The 23,363-nt window shown below is 24.9% G+C and overlaps 2 protein-coding genes across 2 annotated transcripts; one reads left to right on the top strand and one right to left on the bottom strand.

Moving 5' to 3' along the window:
- LOC112602148 (oxysterol-binding protein 1) lies at window positions 1-15,658 on the top strand. The gene is made up of 13 exons (XM_025350095.1): window positions 1-459; window positions 9,481-9,686; window positions 9,909-10,150; window positions 10,764-10,923; window positions 12,648-12,796; window positions 12,852-12,983; window positions 13,071-13,271; window positions 13,335-13,580; window positions 13,640-13,787; window positions 13,872-14,041; window positions 14,103-14,269; window positions 14,368-14,597; window positions 15,178-15,658. The coding sequence occupies exons 1-13, from the start codon at window positions 305-307 to the stop codon at window positions 15,345-15,347; spliced, it is 2,376 nt and encodes a 791-aa protein (XP_025205880.1). The 5' UTR covers window positions 1-304; the 3' UTR covers window positions 15,348-15,658.
- Window positions 2,992-6,024, bottom strand: LOC112602149 (alpha-N-acetylgalactosaminidase-like). Its single transcript, XM_025350096.1, has 9 exons — window positions 5,808-6,024; window positions 5,562-5,736; window positions 4,947-5,121; window positions 4,775-4,869; window positions 4,332-4,493; window positions 4,047-4,244; window positions 3,711-3,875; window positions 3,277-3,352; window positions 2,992-3,183 (listed from the first exon to the last, which is right to left on the bottom strand). Exons 1-9 carry the CDS (start codon window positions 5,975-5,977, stop codon window positions 3,119-3,121), a joined length of 1,281 nt encoding a protein of 426 aa, XP_025205881.1. The 5' UTR covers window positions 5,978-6,024; the 3' UTR covers window positions 2,992-3,118.
- Window positions 15,659-23,363: the final 7,705 nt, after the last annotated feature.

The following is a 23,363-nucleotide window of genomic DNA, read 5'->3' as shown; positions in this document are numbered from 1 at the left end:
CGAGCGTCGTCGTTGTCGTGCTGTCAGCTGTTCGATTCTTTCGTTATCGTCAACTTATGTGACGGTAGTCGGGGCAAAGGGTTAACAATTATCTTTTAGTGAAAACTGAAAATATTTTTTATTAATATTATTACATAAAAAGTAAAAATATATATCTGCGCGTCGTTGCTGCTGTTCTCGTTTGTGTCCGTTTAAGTTGTGCTCTTGTAGTCTGTCGGTAGAGAGTAGAGAAATGTTGGACATTTACTACCACTACCACCGTTTCTGTCATCATTTTTATTGATAGTGGTCTAGTCTCGTTGCGATGGCTGCAGCTGACGCGAAAAGCTCGACGCCGCCGCCTCCGCTGTCGATAGTTGACGAGGAAATGAAAGGTTGGCTGTTCAAGTGGACAAATTACATCAAAGGATATCAGAAACGGTGGTTCGTCCTGTCCAACGGTGTACTATCCTACTACAGGTAAACGTTACGACTATGTTATGATTGCTACAATGAACTTATTGGCACGGTGTCTTACTATATTCAGATTGATAACCTAGACCAATATGTGCTTTTAGATGTTGGCTTTTAGGTACCTATGTTGTAAATTAGAAGTCTCTTACATCTATAGAGCTGTTCAGTATTTTAGCCTGTCATTATTTCATTGTGATTTGCTACTTAATTACAAAAGTCACTATTATTTTTCTTTTTTTTTTCAATTAGTTTACAGTTGTATAAATTGTGTTTAGTTATATTCAAACGCTCGTTTAAACGGCTGTTTGTACTCATGTGCCTATATACACAACTATTATTCATATTACCTAGTACAGATAATAATTTTGATTATTCCTGTATTGTTTTTTAAAAGTTTAAGATTTCTCAACAATATCAACCATTAGCCTTAATTGAAAATATCTAAGTGATTTTTTATTTAGTTTAAGAATCTTGAAAGAGAAAATTAGGTACAATAACTAACATGGATCAATATATTATTTGAAGTTGGTAGGTATCTACTTTGGATCTACTTAGATCTTGGTATATAATATGTACATAATCCATAAATACAATAAGTATAAGTATCTAATATATCAGTTAAAAATTAATAACTTTAAGTATTTTAATAATTTAAAACATTTTCATATTTGATGTTTTAATAAATTTTCTTTGTATAATTTACACATCACATTATATTTGTGTATATTATAGTACCTAATTATAATCAATATTATGTTTATCTTAGTTAAAACCTCGATTAAAACTCAATGAATTAATTGTTGAAAACTAGAGTTATTGTTATAAAATAGATAAACAGTATTAATATAGTATTGACCTAGTTATTACATTTTATGTTGTATATCAAAAAAAAAAAAAAAAAACCTTGGTACTTTTTACTAATTAGTTGAAAATTAATTTGATTGATGATATTTTATAATTATGTATTTAATATAATAATTGAATACAAATATACCTATATTAAACAATTGTCTTTTAAACTAAAAAACTTAATTGGTTCATCTCCTTGTTATATAAATTATCATTCAATAATTTTAAAGTTTCTAGTTATTTTGTTTTATTATAAAATATATTACAATGTCAATGGGTGTCAAATATTATTTGCATACCTAATATATAAAATGTTTTACATAGGTGTATTTTAAGTGAAATATTATACAATTGATATATTATATCTGAGTTATATGTTTATATCAACAAAATAACTACCCATATTTTATGATATTGTCCATGTTTTTATGTTATTTATTATGTATTTATCTATTAAGTATAAATTGATAGTAATAAAACATTATAAAACTTCTATTTTATCAAACATTGTAAAAGTTAATATTTTTTTATGGTAGGTATTCAAGAATAATTTTTTTTTTATATTTGTCAATATATTTTTTGACCAGTTATAAATTTATAGAAATTGGGTTGGTATCTTTTTATATTTTTTTGTTAAGTAATTATTTAATTTCAATACATTGTCACAAATGAATAATTATTAAATGCTGAAGTACAATATAATATGTTGTATGATATTAAAACAATACTTTCCTGTAGTTTTTTAGTTTAAACATACATTAGTGCCAAATTTTCATAAAAATTGTTAATTTCTATAAATATTTAGATAGGAAAATAAGTTACCATTCTACTTCAAACAATTATATACAACATGAAACTAATACTTTGATTAAAATATTGTGTTGTTAAAAAAATTAAATTTATATTTTACAATTATTTAAAGAATTTGAAGTAGTGAATTAAATATTAATATAAAATTAATTTAATATTTAAATAATTATGGCATTTCTATTTAGCAAAGAACTTTTAAGTTATAAAAAAACTATAGACTGCAATATAAAATATAATATTAAAAACGGGGTATGTTATTTTGTTGTATATTAAGTTTCGAGTGTATTTTACCATTGAGTAGATTAGTGTAATAAACACTTTATCTTTAAGTTTAGTGATATATTAATGCATATAAAAAATATTCAGAGTGAAAATTATGTGTCAGCCCTCATTTTTAAAGATATTTTATTTTATTCTATTAGTAATACAGAATATTGAACTAATTTTTGCCAAAATTAGTGCTAATATTATTTTATAATTATTACATAATATATTAAGTTATAAGTGAATGTTAATGTTCAGTAGAATTATGTGAATAGCTTAGTGGTATAAATACTATTAAATGGTTTAAAATAGCCAAATAGGTAATTTTGTTGGAAAACAGAACAAGGTAGTTGTACCTATGTTATAATCCTATTTATGTTAATTTGTAGATACAGTTTTAAAAGTGGAGTAACCTACTATCTACAGGCTAAAATTAAAAATTATAAAAATATATGATAATATTCATTACCAAAATAACACTGTAATTTATGTTATCCAAAAATGTATTATTGTTTAGGGGCAAATTTAAATATATATATATAATAAAGTATATCATTTGAAAACAAATAATTCTGTCTTTGTTCAAAATATTTATTATTTCCAATTTGTAATTTTTCTTATTATTTGTTGGTAGTATAAATATTTTATCAATGTTATTTATTATTTTACAACCAATTTAACTTATAACTATGATGTACACTGTTCCAGTACAGGTATTCATACACCTGTTATGAAGAAGTCATCAAATGTATCGACCATGTATGTACTCAAATTTTGAAATAATATTAAATCTTAGCAAGACCACACCTGACAAATTATAGAAACAATTTATATTTAATTTAAATGTTTAAAATATTTGTTGAAAATAATTATGTAATATTAGTAGTTATGTTTATTTACCTGATGGGTTTACTACAACTTTAAGAATTGAATCTGGTTTTACAATTTCTTTTGTAGTGATATTGTCAAATAAATTCTTGTGGTAGATACATGAAACAAGAAAAATATATAGGTATATTATTAGGTAGGTAATTAACTTTTAGATTATAAATTTATCTAATTATTTTTTTTTTTCATTTAAATAGTTATTATTAATTCCAAATGTTTGTTTTGCTTTTGTCAACATTGTTTTGTGATTGAAAATAAGGACTTATAATTTTTACTTAATACAATCAAATAAGAAAACTTACTAATTTTGAACCCAAAATAGTATGTAACTAATAATAATAAGTAATAAAATTATATTTTTTGAAGTAATGAAGGGTCTTTTATGAACTATTATTACTTACTCTAGTATATACCTATGCATTATTGTATTGAATAAATCATTATACCTTTATTTTGTATCCAATTGGGTTATTTAATCCTAAATTATTTAATGTAATATTGTATGGAAATGGTGTTCCCATTGTTCGACGACTAACAAAAGCTATTGCATAGGAATAGTATTCTTTCTCTTTTGGTTCAATTGGTTTTGACCATATCTCGATTCCTTGATCCTAAAAAACATTATTGATCATTTTTAAATAATATAATTATATGTAGTTTTTTTGCTATTAAATTAATCATAATAATAATTGTTTCAAATGTTTATTGTTTGTTTTTTTAATTGAATGATTTTCATGTTTTGTTTATTTCAACATTTATAAATATGTATAATTATATGCAACCTTATAGATTCTTTTGCCTTGTATGCCAAGTTTATCTTGATTTATACCAATCACTTCAGTATTTTGTAATATTTTCTTGAAGTTTGGTTCGACAGTAGATAACTTATTTGACATAAATAAAGGCGCAGCTAAAATAGCCCATAGTGCCATTTGTGTTTGGCTTTGCTCGTGACTCAATGCAAAATTTCCAATTAATAACTTAAAAGAAACATAATTTTGTATTAATATTTTTTTATTGGTCGAGAATTTGAGATAAACTATTTTGTAACCATTTTGAAATCTTACCATATCTGGGTCATTCCAATGTCCTGGACCTGCATATTGAGCCCAAATATCTTGTTTCACCGCAAAAGTATCAAGCACGTCAATTAAAGAATCATACGATTCTTGTATATCTCCATAGTTTCTCCATAAATTACATGATTGTGATACAAGTGTATAGTTTACCTTTTTTAAAGTATTAAAGTAATTAATTGATATTAATTTAATATTAAGTATTTAAGTGCCAAGCCACATTATCTTTTTTGTCTGGTATCAGTTCCATTTGTGGTGTGATTCGGTTAATGGTTCAATCAAACATTTTATATTAGATAGTGACCATATATATCTATATAAATATGTTTTGTTCTTAATCAATTAACCGATCTGTTTTTATACGTTTGCAGGTTTTTTTAGTAATAAACATTTGTGGCTTGGCATTTTTATATTAAAATTATTTTACTACATACCCGCATTCCTTTAATTTCTTGATAAAATGGCCAACAACAAGAGTAAATCATTGGTCTTCCAGTTTCATTCAAATATTTTCCAAACTGTGGAAAACCTATTAAAAATATTGAATGAGTGAATTTATTTTTTACATAAATAATTAAATAATTACTATGTAAACTATTAAATTACTTGTGTCCATATTTCGTTCATCTGTGTAGCATCCGTCTAATTTCACATAATCAACTCCCCATTCTGCAAATGTTTGAGCATCAATTTTTTCATAACCTTTAATACCTGCATATCCTTCACAAGATTTTGTTCCAACACTTTCATAAATTCCAAATTTTAACCCTTTTGAATGTACCTAAAAATTTCAAAAGCTTAGTGTAAAATAATATATATATATACATGAAAGAAATTTTGTTTATTTATTTTTGTATTTATTTAAATTTAGTTTAATTTATTTACTTATTTATTTGTTATAATTTATAATAATAATTCAATTATATTAATTTTTTTTTTTTATTGTGTATGATTATTTTTTTTCTCAGAGATTGAATACTTAATTAAATAGCCACTTATTTAATAATTATTAATTGTTTAAAAAATATTTTGGTTCTATTATAATTTATAAAGATATAGTATAATAGATATTAAAGTATTTTATGATATTTTTTAAAATTAATTATAAATAAACTAAAAAACTATGTGGTTACTAAAAATGTATTATCTAATAATAATATTATATATTCTCCTTTTAAAGTTTTTATAATAATACTAATAAACTTCAGTTTATTTGCTTACATAATCAGCTAAAGCTTTAATTCCACGCGGAAATCGTTTTGGATCAGCTTGCAATTTTCCATCTGTTGTTCGATTATGTGTCATCCAACAATCATCAATTACAACATATTTGTATCCAACTTTATCATAGCCTTCACTTACTAATAAGTCAGCGGTTCTCATAAACAAGTTTTCACTATTTAAAAAATGATTTTCATGATGACTACATGTATGATATTTAATTTTAAATATATGCATTAATTTTACCTTACGCATTCATCTGGAAAAGTTTCACAATCTATAGTACATCTGAATCGTTGCCAAGCAAGCCAACCCATTGGTGGTGTTAAAGCTAATCCATTATTAAGTGCTAATGCAATTTTGCAGGCAACTAATACACACAACCATACTTTAATTTTAATTATATAAGAAAACATTTTTAATAAAATAATAACTGCAAGTATTTAATTTATCTAGTAATTATACGAATAGTAATACAAATAATTTTAGAAAAAAAAAATTTATCAAATGAGTTTAATATTTTTCTTAGAAAACCTGTTATTCTAACTTGTTTATGCCAAGAACCTCATTTTTAACTGATAGTGTTTTTAATCTGAACATTATTTAGCCTTATGAATACGCAGATAATGAATCATGTTTTGTGTTAATTGCTGTTATTATAGTACCTATATTAGTTATGAACATTCAAACAAAACTAATGATAATGAGTATTCTTTTCTTTAACATTAATAGTAGCATTTCTTTTCCTCATTAATACATATTCAGTCGGATAATTTAAATTTTTTTATCATTAATGTTAATTGTATAGGTGTAAAACCTAATAATGACTTATTTATAGTTGTTATTTTGTACCTACATTTTAAAAAATTGTAAAAATATATAGTTAAAATTTTTTAATGACTATTGTACTTCTAAAAAATTGACTTTACCCACTTTTTTTGCTTATATTTTGGTTTTCTTATTTAAACTAGTTGATATTTATATGAAAGTTAAATATAACTTAGTGAGTGGGAAGAATATCTTATTTTATACTGAAAATATATATTAAACTTGTATTAATTTAGCTTATATTTATTATGTATAGTTTGCATATATATTAAAATAAAACTAACAAATGAACTCTCTATAAATTTTGCTTCAACAGCTAAGTTAAAAGCATATTATTTTAATTGCTATACTTTCCTCTGTATTATTTATGTTTTACTTTAGATAATTTTTACAATATTATACTATAAATATTTTGCATATTAATAATGTTGGAAGTTTCAAAATTTTAAGTTTATACTGTTCTGAATCATATTATTTAACTTTAACTATTTTAACAATGTATTTTATACAATCTTGAAATTTTCTTTTAGTAAAAATATTTTGTTTTCTTTAAAAAAATATAAAGATTTGTATTAGGTTGATCTTATAAGTTTTTAACTTAATTTAATGAGTAAAATGTTTTAATAACAATTTAATTTTAATAATTATTATAAGTGGATAAAATTAAATTATGCATAATATATTACAGTGATTTAATTGTTAGCATGGTTGCTTATAATTAATTGTCACTGGTACCTATATTGTCTGGCAATTTTTTACCTATACATTTAAATTCAAACCTAATCTTTTAGAGTAGTCTTAAATTCAACAAATACAATTAAGTTAGCATGAGTTCATTTTTACTATGTATTTAAAAGTATAATCAAAGCTTTGTAGGAACTTAATTATTGTAAAAAAAACAATAAACATAGTTTTTATACAATAACAAAGTTATTTATTATTTTCTAAAAAGAATCAATAATATATAAATTATTTAAATATTTTATAGGTATGTTTAAGAATTGAATTATTTATTTATTTTTTATTTTTCACAGAAATCTTAAAATTAATGCTATTTTAAAATAATATTGAGTATTAATTGAGTATTAATGTTCTATAAATTATTTGTGTGAGTCCATTGTTCATAAATATGTTTGCTTTTAATCAGTGGTGTATTGGTAAATATATTTATGGGTATACGTATAACTTAAATATGTACATTCAACCTAAAAAAAATTTTTCTCGCTCCATTCCAATATTTTTTCTCCCTAGTCATTACACTAGAAAAAATTAACTTAATTCCTTACACTATGTTTATGACTATTAAACTTATAATGTACCTGTATTACTATAAAATTAAAAACTGGTAACATTAATAATTATCAATGTCCGCTTGTTTGGCAAACATTGTTATCATATATTACATATATTTTTGTTTTAATATTGTATCATCACAATATTAAAAGCAATAAACAATAAACGATATTTAAGTTAAATTTGTTGAGTATTATTATTGTTTATAATTTTATAATAAATTAATAAATAAGTAAACCTCGAAAATGCTATTTTGTAAATTCTTAACGAATACTCTAGCAGTCAAGATTTAAGTTTAATGTATCAAAAAAAGTTTTTATTGTAAATATATTTATTGTACTAAACAAAAATAATTTTTGCTCTCTACAATTTTTCTAGATATGATCTTGGACAGGTTTCATAATATTTGGCCCACTTTGGAAAAAAAAATGTAAAAAGCTATAACAATATATATGAAAATATTGGGTTCATTAGTTTTCAAAATCTTTGTCCTAGTATCATTAGTAAGCGTCTTGTTGGCTAATTAATCATGATTTCACATATTCTTCTGGGTTCTATTGATTCAAAGGTTGCCCTGCCTGTTTATATTTAAAAATATTAAGTTTGTAATATTTAATATTGTTAACTTATTTCTGAGATCAATGAATATTATTATTATATTTAAGAGACTAAAATTGACAAAAATATTGAACTAACGTGATACCATAAACATGATTTAATTTAATGGCTAAAATTAGTCAAAAAAAAGCAATCTTACATTAAAGATTTTATTTTCAAATAATACCTACTTATATAGGTACTTAGATTTTTTTTTATGATACTTAGGTACTTTTTGGAAATAAAAACTTTTTTTTTTAATTAATACTTATTTCTCTTTTTTTCTGTAAATTATTATTAACAGATGATTCTTTTGAAAGTGTTTTTTTAATATATGCATGCATTAATGTACCTTAGTCGATAATTCAAATTACTAGTTTCTAAGTTATTAAATTGAATGTTTTATAGGGATAATTTATTAAATGTTATTTAATAAATTTATTTTAAAATACATTAATTACAGTGTATACTGATAAATTAGATAAATAATTCATTAAAACCTCATAAGAATTTTTTTTCTATGAACTATGAACTATGAAATAAGTTTTATTTGATTTTCGAGTTATTTTAGGAGCATATAACCATTAAATGATATTTTACGTCAGGAGCATCATTTCAGGTTTTTTTTTGGGGTATGCGAGATTTCAAACTGGCCATTTCGAAATTTCATCAGGCCATATAAAAATAGATATACGTATATGGTATATATACATTATTCTGCTTTCAATTATTTCTACACACCGCATGAACCGAATCTTTGCATCAATATAAATAGAAATAGCCAATTCAAAAACTAAATTATAATAATTAAATAATTAACAATCATAATTAACAATTTACCAATATTGATAAATGTCAATATAAAAAATTTAAAATTTAATTTTAAGCATTATCTCAGCAGGGCGCAGGCCAATTATTAGTACTATTTTAAAAGTATAGGGTATAACCACACACCCTAATCCCCCCACTTCCCAAAAGATGCCCCTATTTTACGTTGGTATACGCCAAAAGTCAAAAATCTGCTGACAAGTATATGGCATATACCCGCTATCCATACCAATACACCACTGCTCTTAATGCTGTATAGATACATAGTATTGCATGTTAGTATTTAATTTGAGTTATCTTTAAATGAGAAACTGTTATCACTTATAGAACTATACAGTGATATTTTTTTTAATAATAATTATTCTTATTTTAGAACTCAAGCTGAAATATCACAGTTATGTCGTGGTACTATTAGTTTGAATGGGGCTACAATTCACACGGAGGATTCATGCACAATTGTTATATCAAATGGTGGTACTCAAACTTTTCACCTTCGTGCCACTAGTGAAGTAGAACGGCAAAGATGGGTAACTGAATTAGAGTTAGCAAAAGCTCGAGAAATTGGACACTCAACTACAGGTAAATGTAAATAGTGAAGTTATCAAAATATATTTTTATTTTTTCCTTACCTTCTTTTTCTTATACATTTTTATTGCTTGATTGTTTAATAATAGTTAAACTAACTTCTATGTAGAATGAAACTTTATAATCTTGAATTTTTTACTATTTATATACTATAGTATAATAATATATTTGAATTATTTATAATATATGTAATGTTTATTGTATAACCATTTTTAGATAGAGGCAAAGAAAAAGAGTTAAGTGCAAACTTAGAAGTTTCATCTGTAGTGTCATCGTTAAATACCAAATTATCTGAACTGCGATCTCAAAGTGAGATTATATCTAAACATAGCAAAGCTCTGCAACGGTGCTTAACTGAGTTAGAAACCATAGATTTACCTCCTGATGTTTCCACAAAAATAAAAGCATGGATGGAACGTGCAAATTTGATACGTATTGCGTCAGTTGGTATGGTAACTGTAAGTATATAAGTAAAATATTATTAGCTCATAGTTGTATAAAATAATTGTATATAAGTAAAATAAAAGGAAATATCATTTGCATATTGTATTGGTTTCACAGAGGAAGACATTTTATTATATTTAGTTTGTAATTTACACTTGTCACTTAATTTTGAATAAAGTTCATTAAGATTTCATGTTACCAACTCTACTTAAGGAAGATTCTTGAAATTAAAACCAAATTAAAAATCTGTTTTTTTAAAACCTAGTGTTATGAAAATATTCCATAATTTCTTTCTTTTTTTGCTTGTTCCTCAATCATAAAAAAAAAAAGAATGTTTAGAGAACTTTTAATCCCCTTTTTAAAGTATTTACTAGATACAGTTTGCTACAAAACTGTTCTTAATGTTAAATATTGGAATAAATGTTATGGAATAATATTGTATAAATTTAATATTATAAAAATTAAAAGTAATTTAAAATGTTTATGAAAGCTAGTGATAAATTATCATGTACATAAACTATAATTTATTTATTCATACTAATTGTATTTTACATGATCATATTTTAAATTATTGATAAAAAGTTCTTAGGCTTATTAATTATTGTAAAAATATATTATGTGTTTTAGAATTGTTCAGAGTATTTAGATTTGGCTCAAAGTCAGGGTAATAAATGGCAAAAGATGTTGTATAATGAACGGCGACAGCGTATACAGTTGGTAGAAATGGTAGATCAAATTGCTAGGGAACAGACTGTATTGGAGCATGTAGCTAATAACGACAAACAAGGTAATTAAATTTTAATAGTATATTCTATTATAAACAAAGATATTTTACAGTATATTTTTATATAACAAATACATAAGTAGTGTAAGTATTATGTTTGATTATGGTAAAATTGAAATTAAATAATTTATGTGATTATGTTAATTAATATTATCTTAGTTTTATTAATCAATATTATTAACCTGCATGAGTTAATTGAAGACCCAATAAAAGTTAATGAAATTACTATTTTATTTGTCACTAATATTTTATAAGGTTTTTATTTACACATTTCTATATATAAAATAAATTAAATTGAAATGCAAATTATCATTTTAATATAAATTTAATTATTAAAATATGATACAAGTTTATAGAAAGGTCACTGAATAATTTTATCAATTTGATTCTGTTTTTTTTATAATTTATTTAAATTTTTTTCAAAACCTATACAATTAGAAAAAAAGAGATATTTAAGTTTTAATACTTAATTCTTAATTTTAAACATTTTTGTTTATAACCACAACCATAATCAGCTATTAATAAAATATTTTTTGTTTAAAATTGTAAAGTTGACATTATCAGAGATACAATGCACTTAAATGTTTGAAAATTCAATATAAACTTTTTTAGGAAAATAGAAAAATAATTAGCAAATAGATAATTTATGACATAGTTTAATTAATTATTATATCATTATTATTAAAACAATAATGTTGATAATATTATTTTTTTGTATTCACAAAGTTAGGTATTAAAAATTATTCTCAACTTAAATTCCAAATTATATAATTGTTATTACCTATTAGGATAAAATATAAAATATTTTATATTAATTTTCAGAATAATATTAAATAAGTGAGAAATACTTATTAGTTATTTATTATAGTATAATAAAAATTAACCAAGAAAATAGCTGGAATTATGGAAAGTCATAAGTCACATAAATTGTTAGTCATTGCTTTACCAATTAAATTTTATAATTTATAATAGTTATTAATTATATTATCGTTCAAACAATAAAAACAAATATTCTGTTCCTATAATAAAATATATAAATATTAGTTATGTATATTTAATTAATATCCACTAAGTTATATTAAAGATAAAATTACTTTTGTTTATTACATGTTTTCTCAGTCATATTTTCTTGAGTGTAACAAAAAGACATATTTATTAAGCTCATTAATTATTCTTGTCTTTAATATTTTTTATCAATTAAATTCTATGATAAAGTTATTACAGTATTTTATTTGTTTATAACAATGATTCAAAGGTTATATTTATTTACTATGTCTTATTGTTTATGCATTACAATTTATAATACGAGATAACCTAATTAAAAAAATATGAACAATATAATATACTAGCTTAAGATACCATAATATGTTTATATTTTCATTTTAAAGATTGTATATAAACATATACATAAAATTTTTATATTAATATATGTTAAGTATCTGTTACTTTTATTTTTACTTAGTATATATTTTTTAACTTATAAATATACTTGATTTTACATTTGGTATTCAACTTTTTTTAATTTATATGATTTGTATGATAATTTTATTGATTAGTCGATTATATAAATGATATTCATATAGTGTTTTTTGATTTATACTCTCAAATAAACAATAACATATAAAGGTGTGTTATTATAATATTCACTATGTTACATTATTATATATTATTGTATTTTTTTTTTTTTACTTAATATATATCTAAATATTGTGTTCTTTATTTTTTAGGTGATTCTACTGACGAAGATGATGCTTCAGACAGTTGTGAATTTTTTGATGCTCAAGGTGGTGATTCCTTTGATGTAACCACAAATAATTATATAGTTAATTGTCAGTCTCAAAATATTATCCAACATAAATCTCTTTCAAGCTCACAGGTATTTCTTTAGAATTTATTTTAATTGATTTTTATTAAATGAAAAATTATTTAAGGTTCTTGAAAAATTAGTTAACGAAGAACTAGATTGTAGTGGTGGATCTAGTAGTGATATTGATGATCCGGCTGAGTCATCAGCTATATTAACAGCTGCGATTTGTTCATCAACTGGTTTAAATACCGAACGTGTATGTGTAAATGAGTGCATTTACAATATTATGTAGATTAATAAAATTAAATTAAATTAATTTATTGTAATTATTATTTATTTTTAGGATGAAAATAACAAATCTTCTAGGATGTTTCCTCAACTCTCTGAACATGCAAAAAAATTGCTAGAAGATGTTCTTAAACATCCTTTAAAACAAAAAGACCAACGAAGGTGTAGGGTTACTGACAAGCCAAATCACCCATTACATATTTGGAGTATTTTAAAAAATTGTATTGGAAAAGATTTGTCTAAAATACCAATGCCGGTATTGTTTAATTTATTTTTTTGATTTAATTTTTAGTTTTACTTATTGTAATTTTTGTTATAGGTCAATTTTTCTGAACCATTGTCAATGTTACAAAGAATTACTGAGGATTTTGAATATTCAAATATTTTAGATACAGCAGCTCAATGTAAAGATCCATTTGAGCAGATGGCTTATGTCGCTGCATTTACAATTTCATCATATTCTACAACTGTAAATCGGACAAGTAAACCTTTTAATCCATTATTGGGTGAAACATATGAATGTGATAGAATGTCAGACCTTGGTTGGAAAGCATTTAATGAACAAGTAAAAATAGTATCATAAATTTATTGTTTGCGACTGTTTAATTTAAAATTGTAATGAAGGTTTCACATCATCCTCCAATTTCGGCCCAGTATTGTTCTGGTAAAGATTGGTCTTGTTGGCAAGAATTTTCGATGTCCTCAAAATTTCGCGGTAAATACTTACAAGCAATTCCCAATGGTATTGCTCATCTTGAATTCTCAGCTACAGGTTAGTTGTAAATCATCAATTTATTTAAAATTAATTGCAAACTTTTTATAGATTATAATTTTTAATGAGGATTTTTATTTATAGGGAATCATTATACTTGGACTAAAGTCACAACTACTGTTCATAATATAATTGTTGGCAAACTGTGGGTTGATCAAACAGGTGATATGACAATAACAAATCATAAGGATGGTTCTAAATGTCGTTTAAGTTATATACCATACAGTTACTTCACTAGGGATCAGCAGAGAAAAGTATGTTAAAATTGTTATAAATTTGTATGTGTTTTTAATATTTTAAAATTGTTGAGTTTAGGTAAAAGGATATGTTATGGATAAAGATAATGAAATTAAATGGGTTATAAATGGTACTTGGGACAATAAAGTTGATATAGCTCCTGTTACCAAATTTGAAGGTCCTATTGAAAGTCCTACATGTCAAACAGGAAGTTATATAACAGCCTGGCAAAGACAAGCTCCTCCGTAAGTTTTGTAGAAAGTAAAAATATATGTAATACATATAAATGGTAAATAGTATAATCATGTATTTTTGTTTTATTATTATTGATATATATCTGAAGATCTGACAATGAAAAATACTACTATTTCACCGTGTTAGCATGCCAATTGAATGAACTTGAAGAAGGTGTAGCACCAACAGATTCAAGGTTACGACCAGATCAACGTTTAATGGAGTTTGGTCTTTGGGATGAAGCTAATATTGAGAAACTGAGGTTAGAGGAAATCCAAAGAATCCGAAATCGTAAAACAAATACTGGAATAGCAGATTCTAATCAAATCAATGAAAATGGTACAATATTTAAATTCTATAATGAATCTTATTTAAAAATATTTTTTAAGCATTAGATGATTGACTAAATCGGTAGTAAATAATATTGTAAAAAGACTCCTCACCACTCATAATTTATTCATGAAAAAAAAAAAAAATGGTTTTGTGTTGGACAAACTTATATGACTGGCATTCACAGTAGTCTTATTAAATTCCTGTACATTATGGATTCAACTTTTTTATTTATTAATTACAAGTTATTGAATATTGATTGAATAAAAATTAAGGCAATGACACAGATAAAGTTATTTTCTATTCAGTGTGAGAATTTGTTAAATTTACTGTAAATAACATACTCATAAGTTTGTCCTATGTTAAACCATTTTCTATACAATCAAATTTTTATGCAATAATTATTGTTGGCCCTAACAACCATTTAAAATACTTAAAAGTAATATTTAAATATATTTGAGATTAAAAATTTTAATTCTTCTTAAAATTTCATCAAACTAGCCTAACTATATTAAACCTCTTGAATAGTGGGTAGTGGGAATTCTCTTAAAGTGGATCTGTAGATAATTTTTATAATTTTATTTTATAGAAGAAGAAGATGATGATACAATCCAAGAAAATGATAGCAGTGCTATCAAACCAGCATGGTTTAAACGGGATGTGTGCAAATGGACAAAAAAGCCTTGTTTTACTTATACACATGAATATTGGGAGTGCAAACAAAAAGGAGACTGGAGTAGATGTCCATCTTTATTTTAAATACATGTGATAATTTGTTTTTTTTATTAAGCTTAAGCAACATTGTATATGGCCATATTATGTTGAAATCTTAGATTAAATGTGAACAGAAGTATCTCAGAATTTAAGTATATTACCAAAAACTCCAAAATGCTTGATAGGTCTTTTCATGTTAATATTATCTCTTTAAATACCTTATGACTAGTAACTTTGAGTATTTTTTCCACAATTTGAACTCTGAATCTATCTAGTAGACAAAATTAGCCTTTAGGCAATATTTTAGTTAATTTTTAAATTTACATATTATTTTATACTTTGTTTTTGCATATATATGTTTCATCTTTAATACACTTTGTTACCTAAATTATTTATAAAATAGTTGTCCTTGTATTATTTTTTAATTTATTTATTATCAATTTACTTCCAATTATTATTTATTTTATTCAATCATGGTACAATTTAACGATCATTTTTAATTTATTTTTTTTAAAGATTTGGTAATATTTAAATTATTAACATGACAAAGTTTGTGTAAAAATATTAAAGTTTTTAATTATGTATGTTTATTGAAAATATGTTTAATGTATTTTGTAAAAATATTAATTGAATACTTCTTATACATTAATTGGTGTTAGATGTATTCTTGAAATATAAGTTTTAACTTAATAAAAAAATAAAAAAATTATTAATATAAATTATTTTGAAAGGTGATAACAAATAATATTAATTATTTTTTGTAACTCAATCAGTTTTTAATAATTATTATATTTATTAATGTTTCTATACATTTATTTTGAAGTTATTGTTTACATTAACATAAAGAATATATATATATATATATATATATATATGTATATATATTTAGGTTCTAAGAAGTTAAATAGATATTGTTTAAAATTGTTTTTATAAAATAATTTTTTTGATATGACAATAAATTGTCTTATACTCACCAACAAGGACATTATGTATGTGAATCACTGTTTAGCTTTATATAATTAATATCAATGAGTGGCAAAATAATCAACTATAGGTTTTAGGTGTTCTGTTTATAAGTGTAAAAAAATAAGAATGATCAGAAAAAAAAAATTTATTACTTGAAATGTATTTTTAATTTATAGCATTCCATTGGTTTATTTATATTATTTATTTTAAATCTATTCAAAATTTTATTTTGTTTAAAAATTCTCATATGTTTATTATTAAATTTTATCTTGTTCGATGCACAAGAAAAGAGATGCTTATGCAATGGCTTCAGTTTTTATTTTCATGCTTTTAATTCATCTATATTCTCGTTATAAAAATAAATTATTCAGGTAATGCTTGTTAAACTAGTATTAACTTGTATAAAACATAGGTTTATATTAAACATATATTTATTTTTTGTTTTTGTTTTGTTTTGTTAAAATGTTCACACAACTTGTACGACTACCTAGAATTTATGACTGTTTATGTTAAGTTTTAAATTTTAAATTTGACATGCAACTGTTTACTATATATATTCTAATTATTAATAGTCATTTAATTTTTTGAAATATGTAAACATGTAACAATGTTATTACTTATTATTGATAATTCACTATTAAGTTTTTTTTTTTTTTTTGTACTTTATGTTGATATACTAATAACTTAAAGATTCATTTCTCATTTTTCATATTGTTACCTACCTTTAAACTTTTATTAAAACAGTTAGCACTATATATTGATGTATAGCTTGAATTTTTTAAATTTTAAATTACAAAGTAAACTTGAAAAAAATTCTAAAGAAAATTATTACAATATAAATAAATATATTCTAGTGAGCCGTACAACTTGATATATAATTTATTTTGTATTAAATTAGTCATTTTATGTTACCATATAATAATTTTCTTGTAACACTGTGTTTACAGACATAATAGTCAACAATTTTATTTTATTTTATTAAACTTAAGGGCTGTGAAAAAAATCAAGAATAAATGCTATACGCATAGGCTATCAGTATTATAAAAAACTGTAATTGTATTATTTAATATATATTATATTTTGATGTTTATGTGTCTACATTGTCAACACAAAAGTGTAAATTTACTTATTATGCATGTACAATTTTATTGTATGGATCAACCGAAATACATATTTTTTAGTCAAAAAGAGATTAGTATCTAAGCAAAAAACGGGTGTGGGTAAACCATTTCGTTTATAATACAGTTTTGTTTTAAAGTTATTAATATTAATTTAAGATAATAATACGTACTTATAGTTTTGATTTGTTTTATGTATTTGTGTTTACAATTTATTATATACCTATCAAATAAGTACCTATAGCATGATATAATATGATATATTATAAATTGATGAGAAATAAAATTTATGAAAATGAAGCAAAATGTTATTAATTATTGTTGAAATATATTAAATAATATCTATTAGTGCTATACATCAACACATGACAAAATGTGAGTAAATGTTTCGCAGATAGGTAAGCAAAAAACAAATAAAATTTTTATTTTCTACACTTAACGACTTTTTTGACTTTTTCTTAACGACTCAGGTTTGATGTTTGTGTGTATGTTCATGTCGTTTTTTTATTTGTTAAAATTAATTAATGTTAACAGTATCTATATTTTTACCACTCTTTTATCATGGCATTCTGCTAAACTGTTTATAATATCGTTAATATTTAACAATTTTGCTTCAAACTTATATAACAATAATTATGCTTAAGTTAAATAGAATATTGTGTAGCATAGATATTGTCTCAATAGTATGTTATCTTTTTTCATACATAAATAAGCTCATTCACATTTTTTAAAACTAACAAGTATTGTAATGGTAATAGTAGGTACTCGCGTAGCTTTATTTTCTTTCGTATTTAAATGCAGTTGAAAACACTTTTATTTATGTAAGTGGCTTAAATAGGTACCTACATACTTTTAAATACATTCAAAACGATGTTAATTTACCTTTATTACAATATCCCAATGCTCACACATAATGTTACAATAATTTTCTATTTTTATCGGTTATGCGACAATTTTTATGGACCGATTATGCGTTTTATTATAAAATAACTAAAACTGAACAAATTCTAGCTAAATTAATTTAAATTTTTAGTCGGACCTCGGGGAGCCCTGAGATTTTTTGAAGTACCTATGGCCGTTCTGGTCTACCCCCGACGCCGCCACTGACACCTACCTACGCATATTTTATAAAGTTTCAACTTTTCAAAACGAATAAAGTTGTTAATTTTTTTCTACCGAGGCCTTGCCATTGGTTGCTCACGGTCTTTTCATCAGATTTCATTTTATCGGAATCAGGAATTAAGTACGACTTGCAGCAATAATAATAATATACTTGCAGGTACTTGTAACATACATGGGAGGTGATTCCAATGACCCGTAAAAGTTCTGCGATGACAGGCGTTATTGTAAACGGATACGAGAGGGCGGGCCGGGGTAGCGATTTACGCGATCGTTTCTGTAAATAAAAGTCGTTTATTATAAAATAAAATGTGTTGCGGACTAGACTGTATTTTATAGGTAGGTATCTAACATAATAAGCCTTTGCACACATTATTAGACATGTATATCCCACGTTTCGACGCGACCGAACAGAATAATAATTATTAAATTTATTGTTTTCTCGTCAAATGGGAAAACTGGATCTTTTGTGAGTCTCGTGTCGCTTGGTATATCATTGTACATCAACAGCAGTGGGCCTAGGTAGGTAGGTTTAATATATCATGATGGTTGCGAGTCGGTCGGTTATTAATCAATTTCTCTCAACACGTATCCTGGGCCTGGGCCCTCGGGTGCGTACGACGGAGACAGTGGCGTAACTATACATTTGGGTCCCCGGGGCAGTATAAAGTGTTGGCCTCCGTATATTTATAATACCAAAGTTAAAAAAAAAAATAGCCATTTTATTTCTGTATAGTAGGTAGGTATTACAATTTTTAAACAATAATTTAAGTGTCTCCAAACTTTTTAAACACACGGTATAACAGACATTATAACTTAAAAGTTAAACTTACTTGTTCTATGCAAGTTGTCCAGACGATTCGACAATCAAATGTAAAATGACGTGTAGATGAACAAAACGAAAAATAGACGATGTTAATATTAATATTACGACAATAATAACAATCGTTGTACGATTACCATTAGTGATGAGTGGCACAGGTTAAATATACTAGTATATTTAATCTATGTTAGTGGATACTGGATAGTATGTGTATACGAGTGGTACGACGATTATTATTTTTATCTCATAATAATTCAAGATTCAAGATTCCATATACATTATACACATCGTGATATTAATATAAAAAATAAACATCTTATGTTTTCCAATAATAGGCTGTTTTGCACTTTTTTCCTATCTTAATAAGTAATAACAGTACATGTCTCGTGAATTTTAAAATAAAATTCAAATGTTTGTAGGTACATCATTTTTTATAATACAAATTGTATGTACGAGGGTCGAAGGTCCCTCCGGGGCCCACCAAGTCCAAGGTTTCCGAGGCATTGCCGTGCCTTGCCATCCCGTAGTTACGCACTGGACGGAGACATACTCGTATTATATACCTATACTTACGAGTAATACATGTTATTAGTCCTATACAGGACAATTCTTATTTTACGGTGACTGAAAACTCATCATTCGGGACTTTTTTTTTTTTGCAACACTCGACGTACGATACGCGTACCGGCGTACCTATATTTCATCTCATATTTCTGATACGTAGGTATATACTTATTTTTACCGCCAAACCCGAGGTCAAATTCTCATTATTTATTTATTTTTTTCGAGTAGGTATCTGACTTAAATTTTCCGAAAACGGTGTACCTACGTATACGTTTTGAAATAACGAGTTTCACTGTGAGAATAATCGCCCTGTAAATTAAATTCTGTTTACATAATGTCTATTGTACTGCGGATGTACAATACAATATGTGCTAGGAAGGTATACCGCGACGAAGATACGGTCGAGATTTTATTTTCTGAACGATGTACGGGTACGTGTGGTTAACTCGATGCCGGAATAGTTATACTTAATTGAATAACACTATATACACATATAGACGATGTACGCGTTTTGAATTCCAGACTGAAAATCGGCTTACTGAAACGTTCTAAATACGGGGTTTCTGTATGATTTTATTTACCCACAGTGTGTTAATTAATCGAAAAGTTTCGTACCCGGCCCTAGTTCAGGATGTAGTGCAAATATTTGAACATAATTTATTTAAATGTAATATTATACCTATTATGCCTACTATCTGTACACCTTCTGCCATGATGTACACACGTATACTATAATATTATAATACATTACCTACATTAAACAAAACAGCGTGCACTAAAATATTCACTTTACACCAAAGAAGTTTTCATGAAGAATTATTCGATATTTACCAGGCATGTATCCTTTATTTTTTATATTTAAAATACTAAGTATTTGTGCCTGTGCTGATTATATTTCTTTATGATACTATGAAAACTAATTCGTTTTTGTATTAAGTTACAAAAAACAAACAAAAGAATGCTGAAAAAACTAGAAAAAAAAAATATTAAAAAAAACTATAACAAAGTTATTTTTTCATAATAAAATATAAGTTATAACAATCAAGTATAATATAGTTACATTTTATTTAATGTTAACATTTATTTAATATTATGCATTCAGCGTATTTTCCCACAATATGTAAGACGTAGGTACCTTTAATATATTTGTATATCATGTATTTGTAGTGTAAAATGATGTAAATTTTTTTGTTTCACAAAAAAATAATATTAATCGTTTTATAGATTATTTAAAATTTACAACGTTTTACATAATTGCGATTGATTTAAGTGTTATTAATTTTAAAATTCTTACTTTGACTATTAAATTCTTTATTAATATAATTTAAGATCTAAGAAGTAAGAATGTATCTTTTGATTTTGAAAGCAACGGTTCTTCAAATTTTGTAGTTCTTTTCAATCTAAAATCCGTAAGATTGTTGATTGTTGGATAAACTATGTGCAAACATTATTTAATATATTCTGTCTAAAATGTTCTTAATCTAATTTGTTTTCAGAATTTTTTTAAACTTAAAAGATTGGTTTTTAACTCTTGAGTTCAGTTTAATAAACTTAGCGTCTTTTAAGTATTATATTCATTTTTACTTTGGAGATGTTATTTCTTTCAAAGAATAATACCTTGTAAAAAGAAGAATTTAAATTACGTAGGTATATGAATTCAAATAAAATTATATAGGTAGTCCGAGTTATAATTTTTTTTTTTAGACTTTCTAAACGTAAACCACGTGCCCATATTTACTGTGAATAGTTTTCTCAACATGGAATTGTCATGGAATTTGGTTCAGTGGTGATAAATATTTTATTATATAAGTATTATATTTGCTGTTACAATATCTATGCTACTGGTTTAATTTTATGCAACTGATGTGTAATTATTGGGATACCAAGGATTCCATTGCATAACCTTTACCGCGTAATGCGTATGTTTGGGCGACAAGTGTGTTGTTTTGGCCAATTTTTTTTGTTATATTAGGGACACGTTTTATAATTTAGATTCCAAGCAAAACCTTGGAATGTTTTAGTTTTAGGTATATGATTATCTTTTTTGAAAGTTTCTTATAAATTGTATATTAGACACAGATGTTGTACTTTAGGTACCTAGATAATTTTTTAGATTTCTCAGTAGTTTTCGAGAAAATTGAAAAAACGGTGAAGTTTTTGTCATACGGGAGAAGAGTTGCGTTTGGATTATTTTACAACTTTTACATTTTTTTGATGATATTATTTTTCGATTTAATTTTATGACATGAAATAAGTAATATGTTTATGATTATGATTAAGTAATATTTGATTCTTTGCGGAGCAACGAACATATTGGTTTTTACAGCAATATGTGTTTTTTTAAAAATTTTTTTGTATCCAGACACAGCTGTCAACACCTTTTGGAGCACTAAAAATGTTTTAATTTACAACTTAGATAGTAGGGTTTCTTCACACCATAGTTGCATACTGAGCGTTATAAAATTTGGTTTATTTTATATGATTTATATAATTATGATAATTTGCTACAATTTTTTCTGTATAGTGCATAATATATATACAGGTTGGTTGTGACTTGTGAGGTGGTATTGCTTACCCGTTACCCACATACTCAAAATTAGTGGGTACTTACATGCTTACAAAATCAATTTTTGAATATAATGGTTTGTAGTGATTGTTTATTATATCGGTTTCGATCTTAAAGTTATTTGCTTCAGTGTTCAAATTTCAAGATAAACATTCTTTCTTATATTGCTTAATACGGGGTTGCATCTCCGGTACATTTTAAACGTGAATTAACGCGGGCGAGCGTGACACGGGACGTGACATTACAATCAATACAGAAAATACACGTGGTAGCAACGGAAGACACATTGAACGTGCAAAGTAACCATTTGATCAATAGTTTATATCTTATCCGTTATAATATATAGATATATAAATAAATTCGAGCGAATTTTTCATTCACTAGAAGTGAAGATAGTCGAAATTCGTCGTAAACGAATGGCTTAAATAGTTTAATAAAATATACAATTTTTATAGATTTCATTCGACGGGCGACGTAAAAGCATAAAGCTGATCAAAAATAGACATATTATCATAATATGCACGAGTAAGATGCTGGTTGATAGCTGAGTATAGAAATAGTAGAGAATTCGTTTTTGTTCAAAAAGTAGACATTTTTAACTCTTATAAGTAAACATATTACTTGGCTACTTATACTAAAATTGCAGTTTTCAATAATTACCATCTATATTTGTACTCTATAAATTAAAATATTTATCATAAAAACTGGAAAATTTTTACTGCAGATAAAATATTTTTAATTTCTCATGTGAGCTGAGCGTTTCGAAATATGAGTCATGTACCAACTTACACAATAAAATAGTCGTAACTGCAATCGTCTGCGCCGATTCAACGCTATCGCATTTAATTCTGTAACGATGTGTTATAGGCTGCACAGCCGGTGTTTAGCCTCACAAAATGAATTTA

This window comes from Melanaphis sacchari, unplaced genomic scaffold, assembly GCF_002803265.2.
Source record: "Melanaphis sacchari strain LSU unplaced genomic scaffold, SCAv2.0 Contig84_pilon_pilon, whole genome shotgun sequence".
Taxonomy (NCBI): Eukaryota; Metazoa; Arthropoda; class Insecta; order Hemiptera; family Aphididae; genus Melanaphis; species Melanaphis sacchari.
This window is presented reverse-complemented; position numbering and strand designations above follow the sequence as displayed.